The sequence below is a fragment of the Lytechinus variegatus genome, chromosome 18, assembly GCF_018143015.1.
Source record: "Lytechinus variegatus isolate NC3 chromosome 18, Lvar_3.0, whole genome shotgun sequence".
Taxonomy (NCBI): domain Eukaryota; kingdom Metazoa; phylum Echinodermata; class Echinoidea; order Temnopleuroida; family Toxopneustidae; genus Lytechinus; species Lytechinus variegatus.
In genome coordinates, this window is record NC_054757.1 from 14156468 (window position 1) to 14169027 (window position 12560).

Sequence of the window (12560 nt, forward strand, 5' to 3'; positions counted from 1 at the left end):
TTCAACTAGAGAATGATCTCAAATCTAGGGAAAAGGTCATCACCAACCTACGTGAACTACAGGAAGTAGACCATTCTGCAATCAACTTGCTTCAAGAGAAAACAAATGATGCCGAGCAATACCAACGAAGGAATTGTTTACGATTCTACGGAATCCAAGAATCCGACAACGAAGACACTAATCAAAAGATAAGAGATGTAGCGCATTCCAAGCTGGGCATTACACTTGGGCCAACTTCCATCGATCGTTCACATAGAGTGGGTCCACCTCGGGGTAGACAGTCTGGCCCAAGGGCAATTATAGTGAAGTTTACCCAATATGATGTAAGACAGAATGTGATAAAGAACCGCAGAAAGCTCAAGGGCTCACGCATGGGAATTGATGAAGACCTTACTTCTCGGAATAGATCATTGCTTGAACATGTAAAGAAAGCTGTTGAAACCAAGGACTATCTTGAAGCTGCATGGTCTGTCGATGGGAAGATTACTGTCCTTATGAAAAAACCTGGATGTAGACCAGAAAAGAAACGTATAAAATCTGAAAATGATATTACAAAACTGTTATTATAGTGAACAGGACATTACTTGACAGAGTCTGTACTTCTGAGTGTGCCTTGCAGTGGGACCACAGAACATAATAGACTATTTGCAGACTTTACATATGCACATTTTTCAACACATTGTATTATTGTTGATTTCTTGTTTACATGTGTGTTAATTAATATCCCTGTTTTTACTGTATGTCTGTTGGTGGTGTGTGTGACTGTTGATGATGCATGACTTCAATTTTCCCTTTTCATCTCTCTCTAACTTAGAGTTGAATAATTTGTTTACACCTGATCAAGTTTTCCATTCTTTACCTAACGAATTACATCAAGATGATTCAATATATGATGACCATGATCATGATGATGTTATTAATGATATTGATCCTGATAGGAACTCCAATCTTTTTGGTGTCTGTAATAAATATTGGTTGCCAAATGAATTCAATGCAAACCCAGAGTTTCAAGTCAGTAACATGTTTAATTTACTCCATTTCAACTCACGTAGTCTGTATAAAAATTTTGATTCTATCCATGATTTTATCTGTCAATTAGACCTAAAATTCTGTGTATATGGATTTAGTGAAACATGGATTCACAACAAAACCCCTGTTTCATTATTTAATTTTGATGGTTACACTTTTTTTCATAATGATAGGACGAAATGTAGAGGTGGTGGTGTTGCAATGCTTGTTAAAAATTCTTTTAATGTGTCTGTGAGAAAAGACCTATGTTTATCAAATGCAATGTCTGAATCACTCTTTCTTGAAATTTTTATACAAAACAAAAGAAATATCATTGTTGCTGTTATATATAGAGATCCCCACACTAGTGTTGACGACTTTAATTGTGAAATTGATTCTTGTTTACATAAGCTAGGGAAAGAAAATAAAGACATTTATATAATGGGGGATTTTAATATCAACCTATTAAATTATTCAAATGTGAATCAAGTCAATGACTTTTTGTAAATATATTATATAATAGATCTTTTCGACCATTGATAGATAAACCTACACGTATAAGTAAATCATCAACAACACTTATAGATAATATATTTACAAATGTCTGCAGTAAAAGTATAAATTCAGGTATATTTTATGACACAACCGATCACTTGCCAATTTTTTCTATCACTGAAAATGCTCTGAAAGAGAAGAGAAATACAGATGTTGATAAAGCAAGAATATGTTTTACTTCTACTTTTATTGATGCTATAAAAAAAGAGTTAACTCATCAAGATTGGTCTGATTTTACTTTATTTGATAATGTTGACCATGCTTATGATCATTTTGTAAACAAGCTTAATAATATTGTTTGTAATGCATGTTCAAAGAATGATTGTAAAAAGAAATCTTCACCAAGAAAATCATGGATCACTTTCTCTTTATTAAAATGTATCAATAAAAAGAATAGGCTTTACAAAGCATACTGCAAAACACAGAGTGATAAGTCTTTTAACAAATTTAAAAAGTACAGGAATGTACTGAATGGTGTATTGAAAAATGCTCGCCAAAAATACTATCATGACTTATTACAAATAAATAAAAATAATCTTTCAAAAGTTTGGCAAATTATTAATGAGTTAATAGGGAGAACTAAACAAGATAGATTTCCCACATATTTTATGAAAAATGATGTTAAAATAGAAAGTGATAGTGATATTGCTGAAGAATTCAACAAGTATTTTTCAAGTATTGCTTCTTTTGCACAGTCTAAACTAAATCAATCACCGAAAAGTCATTTCAGCTCTTACCTCAATAGATTCTGTAATAATTCAATTTTTTTGTATCCAACATGTGAAACAGAAATTATTAACATTGTTCAAAAAATGAAAAATTCAAAAAGTACAGGATTTGATGGTGTAAACATGCATCTTATAAAGAATATTATTCACTCAATTGTTTTTCCTTTAGTCCATATTTTTAATTTATCTATGTGCACTGGCTCTGTGCCAAATAATATGAAAATTGGTAAAATAGTCCCAATATACAAGAAAGGTGACAAACACCTTTTCTCTAATTATAGACCAATTACATTATTGTCATGTTTTTCAAAAATACTGGAAAATATTATGTACAATCGTATAATTAATCATATATATAAGAATTTCTTTATTAACCAATGCTCAATATGGTTTCAGGTCTAATCATTCTTGTGAACATGCTTTGATTGAATTACATGATATCCTATTACATAATATTCATAATAATTTACATTCATTTGGTATCTTTCTTGATTTGTCAAAAGCATTTGACTTGATTGACCATAATATTCTTTTATATAAATTGCCATATTTTGGAATTCGTGGTGTAGCCCATCAGTGGTTTCATAGTTATTTATTAAACAGGAAACAATACACAACCTTAAATAATAATGACTCATCTTTTTCCAATGTGGAATGCGGAATTCCGCAGGGGTCCGTACTCGGCCCCCTGCTTTTTCTTTTATATGTCAATGATTTATGTAATGTTTCTTCATTTTTCCATTTCATTTTGTTTGCTGATGATACCAACATTGTCTCCTCACACAAAGATTTTGATACACTCCAGTGTAAGACAAGTGAAGAACTCTGCAAAATTATAGACTGGTTTGATTCCAATAAGTTAGCAATCAATTATGATAAAACATGTATTTTGTATTTCTCCAAATCAAATATTAAGTCTCCTCACCACAAAGTCAAAGTAAAAATTAATAATTTATATTTGAATGTTTTAAAAACAGTAAAATTCCTTGGAGTTTTACTGGATGATCAACTTTCTTTTCGAGAACATCGCATTAACTTACTTAATAAGATTTCCAAGAATGTTGGTATCATCAGTAAATTACGTTTTATTTTACCCCCAAAACAGTTATTTATGTTGTACAATTCACTTGTACTTCCTTTCATTTTTTATTGTAATATTACTTGGGGAAACGTAGGAAAAAATCAATTAGAACCCTTTCATAAATTGCAGAAAAAAGCCTTACGTATCTGTACCAAATCTTCCTATTATGCATCATCTGCCCCCCTATTCTTTGAATTAAAAACACTAAATATTTATCATATTTATGAATTTAAAGTTGCGGTTCTTATGTATTATATTAAACAGGAAATGGCCCCTGTAAACATTATGAATTTTTTCAATTATAATAATGATTTTCACAAGTATAATACTCGTTCAGCTACTCATTTTCATCTTCCACTGACCTCTAATAATCAAACTCATAATTCTTTTAAACATGCAGGACCTAGAATTTATAACAATTTAGATTCAGTAATTCGTTCCTGTTCAACTGCCTCTTCATTTAAAATTTTACTTAAAAGACAATTAATTAGTGGTTATTTATCTTGATTCTTTTTCCCTTGTCTAAACATACTCTCCTCTCCCCCTCTCTCTTTCTACTCTCTCTCTCTCTCTTTTGTTTGAGTGCAGTGGGTCATGGATGTGTGTTGAATGTGGGTGATTCTGTGTTTGATGTGTGAATGTATTTTGATTACGTTATGATTATTAGTGATTAGTAGAGTACTTTTAAAGGGGCAACTGCCTACAAGATTTTAATCTTTTTGGTTGCCTCTTACCATATGTTGATTTTTCCTTTACTTGAATGTATAAATTGTATTTATTTGTTGTATATTTATTTGTTGTATGCGTTGTTATATTTATGCATTTATATATTATGTTATTTTACATTGTATTTTTTACACTGTATTTTACATTGTATTTAAATATTTCTATATGGTGAATAAATGAATTGAATTGAATTGAATTGAAGATTCATTGGATGTATGTTAATGCATTATCAAACATTAGGAAAAAATTGTGATCTTCTTAGTGGTTTATAGGCTAGACATTCTCTAGATCAAGTGTTATTTTCAAAGCAGCTGAATTAAAAAAAGGTTAAACTCACTTTCTTGATTCAACAAGGATGTTGGCAAGATCACTTTGGACGTCACCTGTCTTTAGGTCAACTTGTAGGTAGAGATTCGGTCTGTAAATAACAATGTCAAGATATCACATGACAGATAATTAGGAGTGTACCAGTATTAAATGTATTGATTAATCGAAATCAATAGATCTAAGAAGTAAAAATAACAATAACATTCTGCTTTTATATTCCACCTAATACATCGGAACGACGCGTCTCAGCGCTTTACAGATATATCATTATCCAGGTCATCAGAGTCAATCAGTCATTCCCGCACACAATGTATGCACATCCTCCACTCCCTGGGGAGTAATCCAGTCAGTCGTGTTGGGTTGTTTGAGATTCTTTGTCATTATTCTTCAGCTCCTGGAAATAAACCCTTCATGCAATTTGAACGGTAATACTGACCTATCGAAGCTGGTGCATGTGACTTCAGGGTTTTTGAGTCGTAATGATTTACAGATGTCTCTCTGGACCATAGGAGTAGCAGTGGCAGTCAGAGCAAGAAAGGGCACCTTAAAACCAAACAAACATACACAAGAGTTAATATAACTTAATTGCAACAAGTGGTGAAAATCTATAAATGAGTTTGAACAGCATGCACAAAGGTGTATGTAACAATCTTTATATCTTTATACACCAACTAGAGCTCTTAGATCGGCCAGTGATCACCTTCGCCTCACATATCCATTAACTTGTACATTAGCTGGTGACAGAACTTTTACGGTGTCGGCTTCAAAATCCTGGAATGACCTGCCACTAATAATAAGACAGTCTCCATCATTAGCAATCTTCAAAAAGTCATTAAAAACTCATCTCTTTCATACTTTGTAATTTTTTATATAATACATCTTATCAATTCATTGTAAGCGCTTTGGGCCTAATGGGAAAAGCGCAGTACAAAAAATAATAATAATAATAATAATAATAATAACAAAAAAAAAGGACCTGACAGATTTTGGTATAAAATGAATGTGTAATTACTGAGAAAATCATCTAAACATTCTCAATGTTATGAGCTATTTTCAAAACAGCTGAATGAAATTAAGGTTAAACTCACTTTCTTGATTCAACAAGGATGTAGCAAAAAAGGCATTCTAGTCAGGTACCCAGTTGTTTAGGCAATAAAGACATACTACCCACATATGCTCATCTGTGTTGGTGATCCTCAGTGCAATATTTCGAGTTTGAGCCAGGTCTAGATCTAAATGGTAACTATCGCACTTGATTTTAAAGGTTTTATCTTGAAAAATCAGCATATGGTGCAATTACACCTACTCAGCCCATCTTAGAAGAAAACAATTTTAACAAGTGGAATGCCTCTGGCCGTCTCACCTGCATCACGCGGTTCAATATAGCAGCAGTGCTGACTTTGAATACTACTCTAACTCGCACAAGATGTTCAGTGATACATGGTTACTCGTATGTCCACTTTTTATGAACTAGACCAATAAACTTAGAGATATGATGGTTATTCAACGAAAAACCCCAACATGGCCAAAGTTCATTGACCTTACATGACCTTTGACCTTGATCATGTGACCTGAAACTCGAACACGATGTTCAGTGATACTTGATTACTCTTATGTACAAGTTTCATGAATCAGATCCATAAACTTTCAAAGTTTTGATGGTAATTCAACTGATACACCCACTTCAGCCAAAGTTCATTGACCTTTGACCTTGGTCATGTGACCTGAAACGCGCACAGGATGTTCAGTGATATTTGATTACTCATATGTCCAAGTTTAATGAACTAGACTAATAAACTTTCAAAGTTATGATGGTAATTCAACAGATACCCCCGATTTGGCCAAAGTTCATTGACCCTAAATGACATTTGACCTTAATCATGAGACCTGAAACTTGCACAAAATATTCAGTGATGCTTGATTACTATTATGTCCAAGTTTCATGAATCAGATCCATAAACTTTCAAAGTTATGATGGGAATTCAACAGATATCCCCAATTCGGCCAAAGTTCATTGACCCTAAATGACCTTTGACCTTGGTCATGTGACGTGAAACTCATGCAGGATGTTCAGTGATACTTGATTAACCTTATGTCCAAGTTTCATGAACTAGGTCCATATATTTTCTAAGTTATGATGACATTTCAAAAACTTAACCTCAGGTTAAGATTTCAATGTTGATTCCTCCAACATGGTCTAAGTTCATTGACCCTAAATGACCTTTGACCTTGGTCATGTGACATGAAACTTTAATAGGATGTTCAGTAATACTTGATTAACCTTATGGCCAAGTTTCATGAACTAGGTCCATATACTTTCTAAGTTATGATGTCATTTCAAAAACTTAACCTCAGGTTAAGATTTGATGTTGACACCGCCGCCGCCGTCGGAAAAGCGGCGCCTATAGTCTCACTCTGCTTCGCAGGTGAGACAAAAATCTAAAGAGATAAATAAGAGGTAGGAATAATACATGTAGGTATGACAGCGGAGCATAAAGAAGAAAATATTCCACAAAAGACTGACCTCAGGAAGTAATTGTCTTAGATTTCCCAGAGTTCTGTAAGCTGATCTGAAGTCATGACCCCACTGTGACACGCAGTGAGCTTCATCAATAGCAACCAGAGTAATTCCTGTGCATGGATGCAAGAGGTACATTTTCATATATAAAAATTTGATTAAAAACTTGTCATCGGCTTCTGGCAAGAAGAGACTTAGGGGTCATTTTTACAATTATTTTTCTACAGTGCCCTTACGAATTTGCCGACATTTTTAGTTTTACTTGAAATTGTGAAATAATTTTGCATCATAGGATAGCTTACAATGTACTTTTTCAAGAACTGAAAAAAAGAGAAATAATTGTAAAAGTAATCCCCGAGTCTCTTCTTTTGAGAAGCCAAAGATGTGTTCCTGCTACAATTGCTTGCTCCCTACAATATCCTTCTAAAGGTAAAATGAACTTTATATCTTCATGGATTCTAATAAAATAATTGATTTAGAATACACATGTTAGTTAACGTTTAAATAATAGTGGGGATTATTAACTGTTTGGAAATAAAGTTAATACTCACTCTATTCTTGTATAGCACATTTTACATTCTTCTCTAATGTTTTGATGCACTCCCAAAAGACTTTGGATATCATCAGCATGACTTTAGCCCGGGAAGCTTACCTGTGCTTATTCTGCAATCATGTTTACTAAAAGACAGCCTTTGTGTAGATGTCTTTTAGCTTTTTAGATGTCTAAATGTCTTAAATTTTTTTGTCAATCAGAACATTTTGCAGTGGAAATCAGTGTGAAGTCATATATATACATATTCCCAGTAAAAACAATTTGGTTCTTGAAAGTCAACTTAAAATAGGTTGAATACATATATTTTGAATAATCCTATTCAAAACCAAATCAAGTTCTTTAAAGACAACTGGGATTTCTATTCATATGAACACTTGTAGCAATTTTAATCATAATTGAAGCCATACTTACCTACTTTTGTTTGCATATCTTCAATGAGATCTGTCGCAACGGAAGCAAACTCAGGGGTCATGTAAACTAATCTATACTCTCCTCTATAAATGAAAAGAATCAGAACAAAAACAAAGAAAATTCTACTTAATTCATCAAATCCACACAGTTCGTGCCACTATAGCCCAGACCTAAACTTCTACTTGAAGATTTGACTCCTATGCACCAGCACTGTAATCCCCTATGTACAGCTGTTGATCTCCATCACTCATCGAATCGAAGAAGAAGAAAAGAAGGAGGAGGAGGAGGATGAAAATGAAAAATAAACAAAAAACATTGCTGGAGTCATAACTAATTTGCTGCATCCATTAGCTGCATACTACAAGCTCAATTACAAGCATTTCAGGGAGACCTTAATGAGAAAACAATAGATTCAAAAGAGAAATCAATCAAATCGCCCTAGAGTACTTTTAAAAATGCATCCATGTATAATTTGATATTCTTATTTTGTTGATTACTATATCATGATGAATTCTTGTTTTCAAGAGGAAGAAATAAAACAGTTAAAATAATGAAATAAAGGGTAACTCACTTGATCATATTTCTTTTAGCTTGTGCCATGTCTTTCTGAGCTGATCCTAAATAACATGCCTTGATGTTGGCGATCCTGAGAATACAAAGAAATCATATTCAACATTCCACTTGGATTGCGATTCAATCAATAATGGAATCAACGTTTTTCATAAATTGATTAACTTTAACACATTATATACGTTTGGAGCTCAAGGTTAGATTTTTTTTTCAAACAGAAACAATCATTTTTGTTCAACTTGTTGGAAATTAGCTTGGTGGTCATAAATGATAAAAACAACTAGCTTGAGAGAATATATCATTAAAAGATCAGTATCTACTGTTTCCAAGAATTTTTGTTGTTGCTAACTTGTGGGAGTTAAATTCACTTGGTCTATAAGTTTCTTAGATAGTCTAATACCACACGAGTTAAACCAATTGGTTTGTATTCTGAATTAAAACTAACGGTTAGTAGACAAACTGGTTGTAGCTACACTTGAAATAGACCATGTAGGACAAGACCAAATGGACAGTATCATAACTAGAGATGCTCAGTGGGTCGCACGGCCGAGCACATGTATCCCCCGAACCCACCGCATCATCCGTCATTGCGATATATAGAGCTTTGACAAATAGAAATTTGACAAATACAATTATCATGGCGACAATGACCCTAGCATGCAGGTCCCCAAGCCCATCTACCATCCAAGTGTGGTTGTGGAGAAAGAGAGTCTTGCATGTAAACTTCAGGGCTCGAATTAATCCAAGGCCATCCAAGGCCATGGCCTTAGATGCCCTCAGAAATGGCCTTGATGCCCTTTCAAATATTAGTAGACTTAAGGCCAAAATAACTGCCCTTTTTTGCTGTGGCCTTGGTGCCCTGCGGTAATCCAGTGCATGTGCCCCATTGAAAAGTGCATTTATTATTGATGCCCTTTTTTTGGTGGCCTTGGATGTCCCATAAAGTGAAAACTGCCTGCCCTTTCCCTTAAGTGCCCTTTTAAAAAATGGCCTTGCCCCTTTAAATTCTTAATTCGAGCCCTGAAACTTCAACATTGACGTGAAAATGACCTTTGACCTTACCATGTGACCTCTGACTGCAGCATAACATGCAGGTACCCCAAATCCATCTACCATCCAAGTTTGGTTGAAAAATGACTTACAGTTGCAGAGTTAGGTGTTGTAAGAGAGTCTTGCAGGTAAACTTTAATGTTGACCTGAAAATGACCTTTCACCTTACCATGTGACCTCTGCCCACACCAAAATCGGCTTTGCTATACTATACTCGACCTTCATGCAAAATCTGAATATGATCGGAGAAGAAATGGAGCTGATAGGGCACTCACAAGGAAATCTCTGCGGCGGACGCGGCGAGGCCAAATCCATAGTATCCTCCAAACTCTGTTCAGGGGATACAATTATAAAATGCAACATTTATATCACCATTTGCATTAGAATGTTTAAGCGCTGCATACAGATAACACTAGCCTATCCAGCATCAACTATGACAAAGAAATGGATGGGCCTTGCACAGACAATCGGCCCCCTGAAAAGGCTGAAATGCTTCTCAGGATCTGATGCTGGATACGCGCCTGGATAAGGCAAAGAGGGCGCAGATCAGAAGGAAATTTACCGTTGCAGGTTTTTAGCTATAGAGAACTTACTTAAGAGCTTGGACCTGGTCCTCCATGAGAGAGATGAGAGGTGAGATAACGATGCTAACACCTCCAGTGAAAACTGACGGGAACTGGTAGCAAAGACTTTTACCATAACCTGTACCAGAAATGGAGTAAAATTATGAAAATTATACCTGCTGAAGTAGAAGCAATTTTTCAGACCAGGGCTCGTAACAGAAAGCGGAGCAATTTACTGTGGGGATGATTTTTATAACTTATCATACAAAATTACTCTTTTCCCTTCCTCCTTTGAATCGTCCTATTTATATATATATATATACAATATACAGGTCAAATGATGATAGAAGAAAAAATTGCGGAAAACGTAATCACATACAATAATAAACACAACCAATCATAGAAATCAGCATCATGATCAATGTGCTAAACATTATGTTATGGGGCCCCGAGTTTGTAAAAACAAGTTTATACGCCTCTTCTTAAGAAAATTTATTGTGAGTGAAATAAAACACATTTCTTTGGTCTGAAGAAATTTACTGTACAATGTATCGACATGCATATTAAAGTTAAAACTAGGGAACTATGTAATATACAGTGGTGCTCAAAATTCAGTGAAACCAATCAGGAAAATGAACATATTCAAAGTATTCAAGTTCTGTGATGTTTTAAATAATTGTGAATACAGGTTATAATAAAAAAGTTTGTTTCTCTGGGCTCTCCAAACACAGTTGTCTACATTCAACTTTCATCATGAACGAGTGTTTTTTATGCCGGGGGAGGGGGGGGGGGGGGTGTTGGGGGGCTAGTCAAATGTACTGCTGTACACATGCATGACCAAATTATTTCCAAAGACCCCCTCAACAATTTTTTCTCTGTGTGCAAAATAATCTCCTAGGCAAGTTTTCACAGGCTTTATTTACGCATTTTGGCCCCTAAACAAATTGTCGCCAGATTATGACCACGGGGAAAACGCTTGGGGAAAAATCATACCCTAAACATGTTTGGCTTGTCTTAAAAAAAAACAGCTTTGGAAAAAAAAAAACCCCATACCCTATACGTTTCATCCCGCGATTGACCATTGACCAGTCTTTCAAAACCACCCCTTTTATTTGAAAATCAGTGTTTTTGATACCCTTAAAGAGTGCACGTGCAGCCCTCGTCCAAAACTGGAAAAAAAAAACCCCACAATTTTAAACACGTTCTTTTTATCATGCATGTGTACAGCAATATATTAGACTGCCCCAAGCCCCCCCCGCTGATTTCAAGCAAACATAATTACCTGTTGCCATGACAACACACTGATCCCTTCTGTTCTTCAAAATAGAATGGATGATTTTCCACTGCATTCTGAAGATAAATTGAGAAAAAATTGAATTACATAATGCAACATTATCTTAAAAAGAAATATACACCCAAGTGAATACAGAATAGTTTCATTAAAGAGTTTGACATGAACAAGCTCTAGTTCCAATTCTCTGAAACGAGCAAAAAGTAATAACAGGCTTTAAAATCCAAATTTGAACAAAATTGGTAAATTAAAAGTAAATTATTCAAAAGTAAATTTAAAGGAAGAAGTCACGAAATATAATGACCCCCCATAAAATATAAGCATTTCTATTATTCTAAGAGCATTTATTGGAGTGACGAGAGTTGGAACTGATATTTTACAACGTACATGTACACGCATCCCATACCTGAGCCAACATCAATTTTAAAACTTGCCATTTCCTTATTCTTATCATTTTAAAGAATGAATACCAGAGATTTGACTACATATACAAAGAGACAAAAAGTACATCTTCACAGATAATGCAGGAACTTAATGCATTACCATGCAAAGATTTACTCTTCATCTATATCTAACATGTGGAATTTGTTAGCGTTATACATGTACTGTGGTGTAACAGACCTCCTAATATTGCTGCTGTAAACAAATACACAAGGGATTTATATAAAAAATTATTAAACACTGGAGAAAACAACCTAAATTAATAGTTGATCAGAGTGAAATATAAGTATAAAAATGTACAAGTATTTACTTACGGTCTAAAAGACGCATGACCAAAGCTTTTCTTCAATGCATCAATGTATGTTTTGCTTGGTGGGGTCACAGAAAGATCTATGGTAATAAACAAAAAAACAGAGCATAATCAAAGGTACAAATCATGGTAAAATATTATCATGATAGAATTGAGGCCTGGGATGAATAATTATATGCCCTCTTTGCCTTATCTGTACGCAGCCCTGAAACACATTCTATTGTAAAGGGGTGAAATAATTTTTGCCATTTGATTGTTCGCCAGGGAAGTAGGCAATTGAATGGTTCAAATAATCATTATTACTGGATCATGAGAAATCACAAAAAGGTTTACAGTACATGTACAGTGGTGCTAAATAGTTAGCGAACCTCACCAGAAAATTCACTCCTTCATGTTGAGTGTTGAACGTAGATAACGAGATAAGAGCT

The 12560-nt window shown here is 34.3% G+C and overlaps 1 protein-coding gene across 5 annotated transcripts in view; it reads right to left on the bottom strand.

Moving 5' to 3' along the window:
- The window catches only part of LOC121431627 (Werner syndrome ATP-dependent helicase homolog), a 50171-nt gene that overhangs the window by 23522 nt on the left and 14089 nt on the right, over positions 1-12560 (bottom strand). For all 5 annotated transcript variants that reach the window (XM_041629222.1, XM_041629219.1, XM_041629221.1 and 2 more), the window contains 8 exons: positions 12137-12212; positions 11373-11440; positions 10121-10229; positions 8479-8553; positions 7908-7990; positions 6950-7056; positions 4862-4968; positions 4436-4516 (listed from right to left, as the gene is read on the bottom strand). In XM_041629222.1, the coding sequence (XP_041485156.1) occupies positions 4436-4516; positions 4862-4968; positions 6950-7056; positions 7908-7990; positions 8479-8553; positions 10121-10229; positions 11373-11440; positions 12137-12212 (706 nt within the window). The remainder of the gene's footprint in view (positions 1-4435; positions 4517-4861; positions 4969-6949; positions 7057-7907; positions 7991-8478; positions 8554-10120; positions 10230-11372; positions 11441-12136; positions 12213-12560) is intronic.